General features: G+C 38.2%; 1 protein-coding gene across 1 annotated transcript in view; it reads left to right on the top strand.

The window, feature by feature from the left end:
• Positions 1–591: 591 nt before the first annotated feature.
• LOC104083196 (protocadherin Fat 1-like) overlaps positions 592–14464 on the top strand; it is a gene marked incomplete at its 3' end in the record, with an annotated part of 34523 nt that continues 20650 nt past the window's right edge. Inside the window, exons 1-4 of the mRNA XM_009586600.1 lie at positions 592–614; positions 873–1023; positions 5895–7047; positions 7189–9183. Of these exons, the coding sequence (XP_009584895.1) occupies positions 592–614; positions 873–1023; positions 5895–7047; positions 7189–9183 (3322 nt within the window). The remainder of the gene's footprint in view (positions 615–872; positions 1024–5894; positions 7048–7188; positions 9184–14464) is intronic.

The following is a 14464-nucleotide window of genomic DNA, read 5'->3' as shown; positions in this document are numbered from 1 at the left end:
CCTGGAGGCAAGGTGTCTTCGGATGCCTCTGATGGGCCGCTGCAAACTTAGTTCCCTGGTAAGCCGGCAGGGGCTGTTCGCGGCGAGTAAGTACCTTGGGGTGACTTTCTTCCTTTGTTTGCGCTTCGACACCGCGTCCCTCGTCGCGTTACTCGCCGGATTCCTCCGGAAGATAAAGGGCAGGGTCCGCAGGGACGCGGCGTTCAGCAGCGGCTCTCTCGGAGATCCCGGCTGAAGGCGTCAGCCGGCTTCTGATGCTTTTTTTCTTCCTCTTTACGGCAGTTGAAACAAAACAAAGCTTTGTTTGAAGGGTACGCTTTTTAATCTCTTGGTGTCAGCAAGTGACAGTTTGTCTTACCGCTGATAATATCCCCCAGTTGTAAACTTTTTTTTTGGAAACGCATTAACAAATTAAAAAATGCTGCCTTCTGACAGCAGGTTTTCCTGCGGTTTAAACTACTTGCATGCAAGTTGTTCCTAGGCAGTTCCATGGGAAATATTACCTGTATTCTTTCACCACCTCTGCTGTCTTTCTGCAAAAGAAAAGAACGCTGTGTAATAGATGTGTATTTTCTATTTACCTGTCTAACCATGCGGAAATTTTCAGCTATTTAGTGAGTTAAATTACTTTAGCGCTGAAAACTATTTCACTTTAAAGTTTCTTTTTGTTCTCTGTGAAATCCTAAAATCTCACTTTTAGGAGACTGGAAGGCGAGCTTTAGTAGTCGTACCAGTAGTATAGTCTCCTGGGTTTTATAACGTAGCATGCAAAAGAACTTTATATGGCTAAGTTATCACTGCTATCAGTGCCAGTAAGCAAACAGAAAATCCTTTTATACCCCCAAAAATTTACGTCTTTTAATTTTTTTAAGTTTAAAACTGAGTTCAAGCTCAGTAAAACGATTTTTGTCATCACAAACTTTAAGGTGCCATGTTAAATTTCGATCAAACTCATTCACAAAGATTGGAGGTCTGCTTTTTCTTGCACAACTGTTGAGTTCAGCATTAGATACACACATACAGGTAAATAGTCAAAATTCTCTGTGTGAAACTTTATTTCACTCCTGATTCGGAATCTTTGCGTGCTGTTTGAATACAGCTGCTGCATTTTCCTTTTAACAGCAAAGATCTCAAACGCATAAATCAGAGTATCTCATGAGATTAACTCACGATGTGGAGAATACAAGCATAAAACTTACTGGAGTTTAGTCACAAGTTAAAACTGTTATGTTAATCTCTGTGACAATGTACATTTTTTGAATAACTTACCAGCTTTACTAAAGTAACATTGCCATACGCTTTCATCGTGTGTTTAATTTTCTGGATACCAAAACAGCTGCACATCTTCCCTTCCAGAAAAGCAAAAGATGCTGTTAAGTTTTTTGATTGGAAATGTAAGCATGTTGAAACAGCTAAACCCGATTTTTTTTTTTCCAATCAGACTACATAAATAATTGCTTTTAAACAATTGAAAGAGCAGATGTAACTACAGATGCTACAGCCCACAAAGCCGCATGATCTCTCATAGACTTCTACAATAGGAACCCTCTCATCGCAGTTTAGTTACTGCAGTAATAACTTTTCACAGTGCATTTGTGTCAAACGGCATCAGTTGCATGTGCTGATTAAAACTGACCTTGAAATAGGTGATGTTTTGATTGATAGAGACATTTCAGTGTTAATAACTTAACATTACAAATCAAAGAGGCTCGTGCACACGTCGGGGGGGGAATCCCCACTACAATTGTTAAAAGTTAGTGAAAGATTTCAGTAGACAAGCATTGTAGAAACAGCACTAGAGAACCTCTTTTAGTCCTCAAAATGCTCTCTGATGTTTCTCTAGAGCAGTATAACAGGCCATGCTCCCAGAGTCTCGTTCTGCTAGTGTAAACGATGTAGCTTAGTCTTACAGTAGGTCCTTCTGGACTGAACTGGCAGATCTTGCGTGTGGAAAAGAGAAGGCAGTGGGACTAAGACTCATTGCGGCTTGGGCTAGGTGGCCTGATTTAGGTTCTTTTTCTACCTGCGACTTTTATTTGATTGCTGGGAGAGTAAATGTCTCAATGTATGCTCCCTATTGATACATTATGTAGAAGATAGGCTTGTTTTGTCTGTTTTTTTGTTGGCTTGCTTGGCATTGAGATTGCCATTTACGAAATTCTGTATTTTATGCTTAAAACTTCCAAATCTCGGACTATAAATTTTGAAGTCTATATACTGTAAACATACTGCTAAGAGAAAGAGTCTTTTATACGACTGCTATCTTATCCAAATCATCTTCAATTGTAAGTTATCAATTTGAGGTCTGCTAGCCCCAAAATTTTGCTTGTTCTTATACGTTTAATGTGAAGATAGTTCATATTTGTATTAGTTGTATTAGTATTTTTTCCCATATACAAATTATGTTAATGGTGTTGATGTGTTAATAATTTTGTTAACGTTGTAATTAAGTAGTAAAACTATCTTATGTATCCCAGTGCTGAATATGCGTATAAATAAAAATTATCTGGATATGCATATAAATAAAAATTTCCAAATAGGAAATCAAAGTTTGTTTGAAAGTAGCTTTTCAGAATAAATACGGTGTGCACTTCTTATAAAACTAGGGCTACGATGTCTTGTTAAGCAAACGGTTGCCTTATGTGTTGAAAATGGATGCAGAAAATCCTAAACTGGTCATATTCCAAAGATAATAAAAAATTTAGGAGTTCAAAGTGTAGCCTTTAGCTAAAATGTTTCTGAAATTCAGTCATTCTGGCTCACTGTAATGAGCCATCTGAGTTTATATCTAACACATTATCACTTTATCTTAACACTTTCATACTTTCCCTTAGTAGTTAACTGTCTTTACAACTGGCATTGTTTAACACTTTAGATGTTTATCAAGATTATATTATGTTGATTTTTGGATAAGCCTGGATCAACATTTTTTAGTTTCCAGTAGCTCTGTAAATTATGACAAGATGGAAAAAGTGTCATGTAACAGAAATGACTAACTTGTTTTTATCTCACATGGTTAACTGTTCAGTTGAGAGATGCTCTTAAGCTTTCGATTGTGACTCAGCAAACCTTAGAAGTTGCTGCTGAGGAATGGATTACTTGCTGGTAGTTGCGTCATCGTGTGTAATAGGCTGCCTGTTGCCAGTTCTGAGCAGACTCTACTTGAAGTTATTACAGAAAAGCAGAAAAAGTGCTTAAGGTTTTATGGCACAGAAAAATATTTATGATAATGGTAAAACACACATGTGTTCGAACTTCAAATTTTAATGAGGAGTTTGGGTATCTTAGTGCAGTCTAATGCATCATGTGTCTGATGTGCCTGAGATGTGAGGAGTGAATGGTAAAAGATACAGACAGGTACAATGTTTTACATAATAAATACACCACTTCAGACAGCTTGTTGCCAAACATAAGTGTAGGCAGTGAGTTACGGGATGCCATAGCATTGGAGGTCAAGCTGGAGTTTGGACTTCAGCATAAATTAAAAAAAAACCCAACCAACAAACCCTAGTGTAACTGAGGAAGAAAAGAGGGAAAGATCCGATCAGATCAGCATAAGATCTGCTCATTAAGTAGTTTTTGATAATGGGCAGGTTCCAAAATTCCAGCAAGATGGAGTAAAAGAACCTGTTTCTGTTGATTACTTTAAAATGATGTAATAATTTCTTAACACCTCTTTTAGGACAGTCTAATGGCATCTTAAACTGCTTGGAGTTTTGGAAGTATTGATATCAGTTATTTATTGCAGGGTTTTGGTTATTTTGGGGGGTTTTGTTTGGGGGTGGTTTTTTTTTTTTTGATGAAAATGTTCGTTTACTTGGCAGTATGTTAGGGGGATGAAGCCCTGGAGACCCAAGTGTCTGTTTATTCCCAGGACAAATCATAGCTTGGGAAGAAGAGCAGATAGGGGAGGAATAATATTGTTAACCCATTGAAATGGTGGCTTTTCCAACCTCATGCTCATTTACCTTTCCTTCATCCAGCTTTAAGACCTTGTAACGAGTGGTTTCAGCTAGTGACATACTTTTAAAAGCTCATTTACTTTTTATTGTTTGCTCATTCACTTTTTATTGTTTGCTATGGTTATAGCTTTAATCATGTAACTTAATTGCTAGATTTGGAAGACAGATGCACTTTTTTTTTTTTCCTTCTGAAAGGGTACCAGCTAAGTTTTCGCTACTCCTCTCTAATATTTCCTATAGTCTGTGTGGATCTGAGTCTTAAATTCTTCTCTTCTCAAAATCACTGACTTAATAATGGCTGTGACTGAATTAGCTGCTTCTGAGGTTTTGGAGTGAACTGTTGACACAAGTAGATTAATTTGCTCTAATGCTTTCTAGTGGGCAGAGGCAGTCCATGGAATCTCAGCTAATGCGATCTTTCGTGTATCTACCTGAGCAGGTAGTAATTAGGGGAGAGAGAAATAACAGTAAGAGAAAATGTGAGTGGAGGAAAGACACATATCACAACATAATGTGATACATTTTGAGGTGAGACGAACAGAACTAGTGTGAGGATAGGCACTGAGGAGAGGCTGACGGGCTGACAGCCAAAGATAGAGTGGGGACAAACTAGGGCTAAAAGGTGGGAGAGAAGGTCAGGGAGAATGAAGGAAGAGTACAGTTAGGAATTAGTACGGTTAGGAATGAGTATGAGTTGAATAACAGGCTGGCCAGGGAGGAAGATGCTGAAGAAGAGGCAAGGGAAAAATACTTGGGATGTATAGGGAAAGGTGAAAGAAAAGAATGTGGACTACTTACTCAAAGTAATCAAGTCAAAGCTAGATTGCTTTCTACTTGCTGGAAAGAAACTTTTCCCCCAGGATTTTGTTGAAAGCTTGGGCTTGTTGAGGAAGCATTCTGAAGCTTTGATTTGTTATCCTGTGAGACTTTAGCGAGTAAAGACTGTTGCTATAAACCCAGATGAAGAGGGTGGTCCCAAAGGTCTTGTTCCTGAGGTTTCTGCCTTTCTTCCTACCGCAGTCTTGCCTGGATTTAGGCATTGGAAATGATACACTGACTTCTTCAAAAGAGAAAGCCAGTGAGGGTGTGTCTCCATGTCTGTCTTGCTGTTCCAGGCTTTTTTCCTGTCATTTCTGGAGTGTGTTTGAAAAACATGTCTTAATAGTTCCTCCAGTAATTTTGATAGATTCTTGTTCTTGTACCTCTTGGTACTAATTTGTTTCAGATCTGTTCTGAGAGGGGAATAAAGGAATATGTCTCATTCTTCATTAGTTTTACAACTTAGTGATGCTTGATAAAAATGTTTTTTATGATATGCACTGCTATCCACTACTCTTATAAGGGTACTCAGAGCTGGAGAGAATACAATATGTACAGAACTATTCTCTGTTTGTAATTTTTATAACTCTTGGAACAGGTGTTTATAGGATACTTTGAAGAATTCATGGTAATTTCAAGCCAACTCTTGCAGTTTACTTCCACATCATCGGACATCAACCATTTTACAATCTAAGTGAAATGAGGGAGAAGAACTTTCTATCAGAAGACGGTGTCACATATGAAGTAGAGGAATGGAGTGAATGTTCACTACTCCAGATTACTTCAGATCTAGTTTGCTCACTTATAGGAGACAGCACGGGTATATTTCTTCTAATGTGTTGCTTCATGAAGTTGTTCATCTGAAGTTAACTCTGTGTGTTCCCCTTGTGTCATGGTAGTAATTTCTAGATTTTTGGATTCTTGGCATTTTTTAGGAGTTTTAATTTATCTGCTTTTCTATTACTGTAAATAATGAAACTTTCTGCAAAAAAGGATATAACCTAGATGTCTAACTTACAGTGTTCTTTCAAGCATGAATTCTAAACTAAACATAAAGGTGATTTGAATAGTATTTGAACAGTCATAAGTCTTAACACATCTCTCTTGTTTCAGGGTTTCTTTGTAATTGCTGCCATGGGAAGATACTTGACTATGATGTTGCTGCTGATGCTGCTGGTGCAGCATTTCGGAAACTGTGAAGGAAATCCAAGGCCACATCATGCTCCACCGATGCAATTTACACAAGTACAGTATAATGCCACTGTGTATGAGAATTCTGCAGCCAAGACTTATGTTGGGCATCCAGTGAAAATGGGCATTTACCTTACAAATCCATTATGGGACCTAAGATACAAGATTATTTCTGGTGACAATGAGAACTTGTTCAAAGCTGAAGAATATGTTCTTGGAAACTTTTGCTTTTTGAGGATACGGACCAAGGGAGGAAACACAGCTATCCTTAACAGAGAAGTAAAAGACCATTATATGTTGACTGTTAAGGCAGTTGAAAAAAATTCAAATGCTGAAACGCGCACGAAGGTCAGAATACAGGTACTGGATACAAATGACTTGCGGCCTTTGTTTTCTCCAACATCTTACAGTGTTTCTTTGCCTGAAAACACAGCAATAAGGACCAGCATCGCAAGAGTCAGTGCAACAGATGCAGATATAGGAACAAATGGAGAGTTCTACTATAGCTTTAAAGAAAGAACGGATGTGTTTGCTATACATCCAACTAGTGGAGTGGTAGTTCTAACTGGTAGACTTGACTACTCGGACACTAAGCGTTACGAAATGGAAATTCTTGCAGTGGACCGTGGGCTGAAGCTGTATGGTAGCAGTGGCATAAGCAGTATGGCAAAACTAACTGTTCATGTAGAGCAAGCAAACGAATATGCCCCTGTTATTACAGCTGTTACATTGACTCCATCAGAATTGGACAAAGATCCAACTTATGCAATTGTAACTGTAGAGGACAATGATCAGGGTTCAAATGGGGAAATAGCATCATTAAATATTGTTGCAGGTGATCCGCTTCAACAGTTCAAAACAGTGAGGTCTGTTCCAGGAGGTAAAGAATACAGAATAAAAGCCATTGGTCACATCGATTGGGAGAACCACCCTTTTGGATACAACCTTACCCTTCAAGCTAAAGATAAAGGAGATCCCCCACAGTTTTCTTCTGTAAAAGTTGTTCATGTGACATCACCACAATTTAAGTCTGGTCCTGTCAGATTTGAAAAAGAGATCTATAGAGCTGAAATAAGTGAATTTGCCCCTCCAAACACACCTGTGATGATGGTGAAAGCTCTGCCTAGTTACCCACATTTAAAATATGTATTTAAAAATACAGCCGACAAAGTAAAATTCAATTTAAACACTCACACTGGTCTTATTACCACTTTAGAACCCATAAAAGCACAACATGCATCGCATTTTGAACTTGAAGTTGTGACAAGTGACAGAAGAGCTTCTGCAAAAGTACTAATTAAAGTACTAGGCATGAATAGCAATCCTCCTGAATTTACTCAGACGTCCTATAAAGCCTCCTTCGATGAGAATGTGCCAATAGGTACGAGTGTCATGAGAGTTAGTGCAAAAGACCCTGATGAAGGGGAGAATGGTTATGTGACCTATAGCATTGCAAACCTAAATCCTTTGCCATTTGTGATTAACCATTTCAGTGGGATTATTAGTACCTCGGAAGACTTGGATTATGAATTGATGCCGAGGGTTTACAATTTAAGGATTCGAGCTTCTGATTGGGGTATACCATATCGTAGAGAAGTTGAAGTTCCTGTTACTATTATTTTAAATAACCTCAATGACAATATACCTCTATTTGAGAAAATAAATTGTGAGGGAACAATCCCCAGGGATCTTGGTGTTGGAGAACAAATAACAACAGTATCTGCTATTGATGCTGATGAGCTCCAGTTGGTGAGATACCAAATTGAATCTGGAAATGAACTGGATTTATTTAGCCTAAATCCAAACTCTGGAGTACTTTCACTCAAACAGTCACTAATAGATGGCCTAGGTGCTAAAATGTCTTTTCACAGTTTGAAAATTACAGCTACAGATGGAGAAAACTTTGCAAAACCATTGTATATCAACATAACTGTAGCTACTAGTCGCAAACCAGTCAACTTGCAATGTGAAGAAACTGGTGTTGCCAAAATGCTCGCAGAGAAACTCTTGCAAGCAAATAAATTGCACAGTCGTGGAGAAGTTGAGGATGTTTTCTTTGACACTCACTCTGTGAATCTGCACGCACCTCAATTTAGAAGTACTCTCCCCAGTAGCATTGAGATAAGAGAAGACCAACCTGTGGGCTCCAGCATAGTACTTATGAATGCTACTGATCTTGATACTGGCTTCAATGGAAAGCTGGTGTATGTTATCTCTGGAGGTAATGAAGATAGTAATTTCATTGTTGATATGGAAAGAGGAGTGCTGAAAATTTTATCTCCCCTTGACCGAGAAGTAAAAGATATGTATACTCTGAATATTACTGTCTATGATCTTGGAATACCACAGAAGTCTGCCTGGCACCTCTTAGATATAAAAATTTTGGATGCTAACGACAACCCACCAGAGTTCCTGCAAGACAGCTATTTTGTTGAAGTGAGTGAAAACAAAGAGCCAAACAGTGAAATAATTCAAATTCAAGCTACTGATAAAGATTTGGGGGCTAATGGAGAAGTGAAATATTCTCTTCTTACAGATACAGACAAGTTTACTATTAATGCTGTGACAGGAATTGTGAAAGTTGTAGGAGGTCTTGATCGTGAAGAACAGCACGTGTATTTCTTGAAAATAGAGGCTAGGGACCAACCTACTGAAGAACTTCAATTATTTTCAACAGTTATTTTGAAAGTGTCTGTAGAAGATATTAATGACAATCCTCCTAAGTTTATTCCTTCAAATTATCATGTGAAAATTCGAGAAGATCTTCCCGAGGGAACTATTATTACGTGGCTAGAAGCTTATGATCCTGATTTAGGCCAGTCAAGTCAAGTACGATACAGTCTTTTGGACAGTGGAGATGGCACCTTTGATGTTGACAAACTGAGTGGAGCAATACGTATTGTACAAAGACTGGATTATGAAAAGAAACAACTTTATAACTTGACTGTGCGGGCCAAGGACAAAGGAAAACCCATTTCATTATCCTCTACGTGTTACGTTGAGGTTGAGGTAGTTGATGTGAATGAAAACTTGCACCCTCCACGGTTCTCTATATTTGCAGATAAAGGCTTTATAAAAGAAGATGCCCCTGTTGGCTCCTCAGTAATGACAGTATCTGCTTATGATGAAGATGCAGGACGAGATGGGGAGATTAGATATTCCATCAGAGATGGATCTGGTATAGGAGTTTTTCGAATAGATGAAGAAAAAGGTAAGGTGGCTTTCTGTTATTTTTGTATTCTAAATAAAATCATATGCCAGCAAAGAGGTAAGAGAAGCTGCGGTGTCACAGTTGACATAGATGTTCTTGTTAGGACAAAAAGATGTCACCAATAATGTCTATAGTTCTATATACCACTTTACTGAAATTATATGTATACATTTGATAAGTAATTTTCCCCTGTTGTCCTCATTTCTATCCAGCCTACCTAAAGCCCTTTTTAGATCTTAAAATCTCTGCCATCTGGCAAAAATAAGAATACTATTGATACAAAATGAAGGTCTGCCTCATGTGAACACTGTTGTGTTGTGGATAGCGGGGTTGTGAAGCTAAGGCAGCAAACTGCTCTCTGCAGGGATTTTCATGCTTTTTAATCTTAGGTGACATCTCTGTTGCTTCATTTACTGGAGGTCTGCATGGGTGTGATATTGCCATACATGCTGGTTTTGATAGTTATCTTTTAGAATTGTTACAGGTGCCCATCTATAAGTTAGTAAGCAGTGCCTTCTTCATGGAAGTTAGCAGTTTCACTTTTAGGTTTTTGGTGCAGACTATTAATTTGTGTATCATTATGCCTTTCTTTTGACGTAAGTACATTCAAGTTTACTGTGCGTTATAGTATCTTAGAGTAAGTGTCTAGTTGTCCTACAGAATGAGTTTGCCAATTTATTGTCCAAGTGATAGATAACAGTAATGAGAATGAAAGAGTGAAGAAATATTTTTATTTTGACACCAATATGTATATGTGTACCTATTTATGCGTATGTGGACAGGTACATGTATTTTTGTGACACTACTACTGTGGCAGAATTAGTTGTCTGCATGTGTTCCCTCTTTATTCTTTTGGCATGAGCCTAGTTTGCTTTACTGAAGAATTGATGTGAGTTTAAGTTCCTTTTAACCTGCCAAGTTTACAAAGTTGGCAGAACTTGTGGCAAAACCAGCTTCTGTTTAATATCTTGTCCAGGACAGGGGCTCTGTATTTTTAAAGCCGGGGAGAGGCATTGTCTATATTCATATCTGGTATCTAGTGTTTGCAGTTCTTCAGGGATGAAAGTAGAGGCATTTGGAGGGGGGCGAAGAGGGCTTGCTTGTTTTTAGTCGTAGTGAACAAATTCCCCTTAAGACACTGGCATGAGGAAGAATGTATTTGTGTTTGGTGGGTGTGTTTTTCTTTCAAATCTTGATATAAAGGAACTGAGCAAAGAACATGGACTATTTACAAGCTTGACAATGTAGCTTAAATTTTGTCCTGACTTTTTTTTTTTCCCCATCAGAATTGTTACAGAAGGCACTCTTTATACTGCACTGTCTGAATATTTGTCATGTTTTTCAAAATGGACTGGCCTTGATACAGGGAGCAGACTGATAATTAGCCAAGAAAGCACATTAAAGAATTTGTGAAAGAGGAGATCTGGCAAGCAACTCAGTAACTTTTTCAGCTTGCTAAAGGGCTCCTGACTTTACCCTTGAGCTACATGTCTCTTCCTGCTGTCTTTGAAAGCATCGTACTACACTTTCAGTTCAAAGATGGATAAACTGGATTTAGGAAGTTATTTGGAGTCAATGCTTAACTATTCGGTGGCTAAGAGGAATCCTTTTGTGCCTTGTTTCTTAGGAGTCAAGGGCAGGAATCAAGGACAACAATCACATTTGCAGAAAGACTAGATGATTGATGATGAGAGAAGGATCAAATAGCTAGTTCCATGCATGGAATTTTTGCTGGCTTTCAGGTTATCTTTTCCATGTTAATGGGTTTTTTAATTTTACATTTCAAAAGGTAGGAAATTGTATTAGTGTTTGATATTTGTTTCTGGAATTTTCACAAGAGAATTTAATATAACTTTGCCACTAACTTTTGAGTACTTTTTTCTAAGACTTACCTTTATTTTACGTCATCTGGTTTTCAAAGGTTCTGTTTTCTGCAGTCCTGTCCAAACCCTTAGAAGTAAATCTCTTAACAGGGAGCCCTAACGCACCCATATGCCCAAACTCTGGAGTTGCTTTGATTACTTTGTTGCCTAATTGCTCTGAAGACACACAAAAAAGTACATTAGGGGAGAATTTGGTATTCAGTCATTTTTTAGCTTTCATGTAAGTATTCTTTAGCCTGAAAAGGCAATAATGGCCAGGAAGGGAGGAGAGCAAGATGATAGAAGTCTATAAAATTGCAATAGTTTCTGTACCACCTTCCTCATATCACTTTCTGTTTTTTGCAATGCAAGAAATAGGGCACACAGAGTTAACAGGTAACCAACCTAAAAGGAAGTATTTTTCACATGAAGTGTAATAAAAGTCATGAAACTCATTTCCCCAGGAAGTTATAGAGATTGAAAGTATGACTAAAGAAAATAAATGAGATTATTTTGAGGTTTGGCCTCATGCTATCTCCAGCTCATAAATTGTTAACTGGAAGCCAAGTGGGTAAGGGAAGGAGATCAGAGATCATCACTCAATATATAATGATTCAGAAGTGTAACAGTACATTGTGACTGTTACTGTACAGAGATAAAATTAAAATTACACAATAAATGGAGACTCTGGGTGTATTATAACAGTATGAGTGGAAAAAGTGTTAAAACAAGATTTCTGTGCAGTGAATTTATACAACAAAGCAATTTGTTTATCCTTTAGGTATGTGTGTTCAGAAGTTGGAATTTAAGATAGCTTTTTATGTGTGAGCTAGACTAAAGTCTACAAATGGAGATGATCAGCTGGCTATATAAATTGCCTACTGAAGCAGCTGTAAAGTATTTTCCCAAAGAATTTGATAAGGAGTTGAGCAGATTGGGATGTTTTAATAATAGAATGCATTGTGTTGATACAGATCCCAGTGTGCCACAAAAAAACACATGCACCATCTAAATCCCATTAGCACTGAGCAATAAAAGTGAGATAAATCATGTCAATACCATGCTGCTACTGCCATTTAGAAAAGCTCTAAGGAATGATCGAAGCAATTGCTGAAGGAGAACCTAAAACAGAAGCTATGTGGGACCGAGGCAATACTGAAATCTCTTTCTTCTTTGTCCCAGTTCCCATCCCTGCAGGCAAGCAGGGAAAAGGAGAGTGTCTTCCTGTTTACTTTTTGGTCATCAAATATAAGAATAGAGCATTTCCATTAAGTATTTACACTCCTCAAAGGTGAAATGAAAGGTGGAAGCTCTAGTATGTAAAAATGATATTAGAAGGAATGCCCAGTACTTCTTCCAGTTGTATAGGTGAACAAGGCCATTCAGTGTCGCCCACTGGGCTGGATGCAACACTGTCATGGGAGCACCAGCACATAGTGAGCAAGTTTCCACACTGATTTTCAGTTGTAAAAATGAGAACTGTTACTAGTTTTGCTCAGTATCTGGCCTTCTCCAATGATTTTTTTGCCAAGCAGACTGCTCCTTTCCTTGAGATACCAGAGCTTCTAGCTTATTACTGAGAGCTGGTTTTTATCTTGTTTCAAGGTTGTCTTCTTTTGGTTTTGGTTTTCTTTCTAGTGCTCAAAATTTAGATAGCTGAGGGAGCCAGCAGACTTTGGGAGTGTAGATGCCCTGGGTCATTTAGCCTAAGAAAGGTCTCATTGCAGTGTTGATAGAAGATGGGAGCCCATCCTGGAAGCTGATGTTCAGAAACAAAGGAAGTTTCAAGAGTCGTGAATTCCCTGGTGTCTCGTTGTGTCTAACAAGTTGTGCACTAGAGCGGTTGGATTTGCAACCCTTGTACACCCAGATGCAGGGTGTTACATGTAGGCCCTACGCAGTAAGGTTTCCCCTCATGACAGTTCGTTTGAACTATTTCAATAAACCATGGTGAATTTTACAAACACATTGTTATCAAAAACTTCCCAGCTAGTTCAACTCGCCAGGCCACCAGCAGGCGTTTTCTAAACTTCTGCAACTGAGGTATTTCCCAGCACATAACCTAGTTCCAGAATGGTGTTGAGGGTGATGTGGCAGTGTGAACTTCATGCATGATAACCTTATTACTTGCGTTTAATCCAGCAATATAGTTACTTGTTTCCAGGAATCTTACTGTTCTTTCGGGAACCTGAGTTTAAGTTACTAGGCCATGAGTGTTACGGAATAACAGTAATTCTCTTCTAACAATAACAACAAAGTTTAAGATGATTAAACTAATTTGCTGACTTAAGAAGACGTAAGTATGACTGCGTTTTATTAGAACAAAGGTCTGTCTAACCTGATATGCTGTCTCCAGTAGCGTAAGGAGGAATAAGGGCAGGGCAGACACGTGATACTTCCTTCCAATACTTTCCCAGTCTCTGGTTATTTTCTATTCGGGGAGTTTTTGAGTCAGATGTGGTTTGTAACCTTTAGTGGATTTATCTTTCTTGTGTAGTCTTCCCTTGGAACCATGTAATTTTTAAGTTTAACCTTGCTACCATGATAAGGAAAGATGATTTGTTTTGGTAAAGAATGTTAAAGGAGCAAGTAAAAAAAATATTAATGGGGGCACATGGAAGAAAATTAGTTTTATTGCACTATCTCTGTGTGTGTAAAATACCATCAATAAAACTTAACGGCTATGAGACACTATGTTTAATATTACCAGAACCATTTCCAGCTGGGAAGACAGTAATTCATTAAGGAGAATGAATAGGATTTTAACTACGTAAAGCAAAGTACTGAATTGTACTCTTAAAAGGTACAGAGCATTGCTAACACATAATAAGCGTGTTAACATTTCTTTGTAGTGTTCTCGTAATTGCTTTAATTAAAATGCAGGATATGATTTACATTTATACGTAAGGGGTAGCTTCAGGTTCTGTTTCTTCAGTGATCTTTGGCTTTTAAGCTTTTCAAATCATTCCACTACTCACTGTTGTTGAGTTTTAATATGAGGACCGGCATTAGCAAGGTTTAAATACTATGATCATCAGTGGAGCAGAACACTTAAGTACCTTTGGATAGCTATTAAACCAGCAGCGTTGTCTGGAACAAAAACCAACTGGCCTGCATCTATCCTAACAACTCTCATACTTTTAGGCAGGGTGGCTGCAACCAGATTGTCTATTGGGAATGCTATCTGCTGTATTTCGACTCCAAACTGTGCCCTGGTGCACTTTGGAAGAGTGGTAGCTGGCACAGGCCAAAATCAATTTAGCAATATAGAGAATCAAGTTCCAGTGCTTGGGAATGTTTTCTGTCTGTTTGTTGTACTGATACAGCCATAAACCACTTGAAGGGGGAGACATTTTTAGTCAAAACTGAGACTAGTATGATTTGGTTTTAACTTAATCGTAGTTTAAGCAGCCTTACAA

The sequence above is a fragment of the Fulmarus glacialis genome, unplaced genomic scaffold, assembly GCF_000690835.1.
Source record: "Fulmarus glacialis isolate BGI_N327 unplaced genomic scaffold, ASM69083v1 scaffold21501, whole genome shotgun sequence".
Taxonomy (NCBI): Eukaryota; Metazoa; Chordata; class Aves; order Procellariiformes; family Procellariidae; genus Fulmarus; species Fulmarus glacialis.
This window is presented reverse-complemented; position numbering and strand designations above follow the sequence as displayed.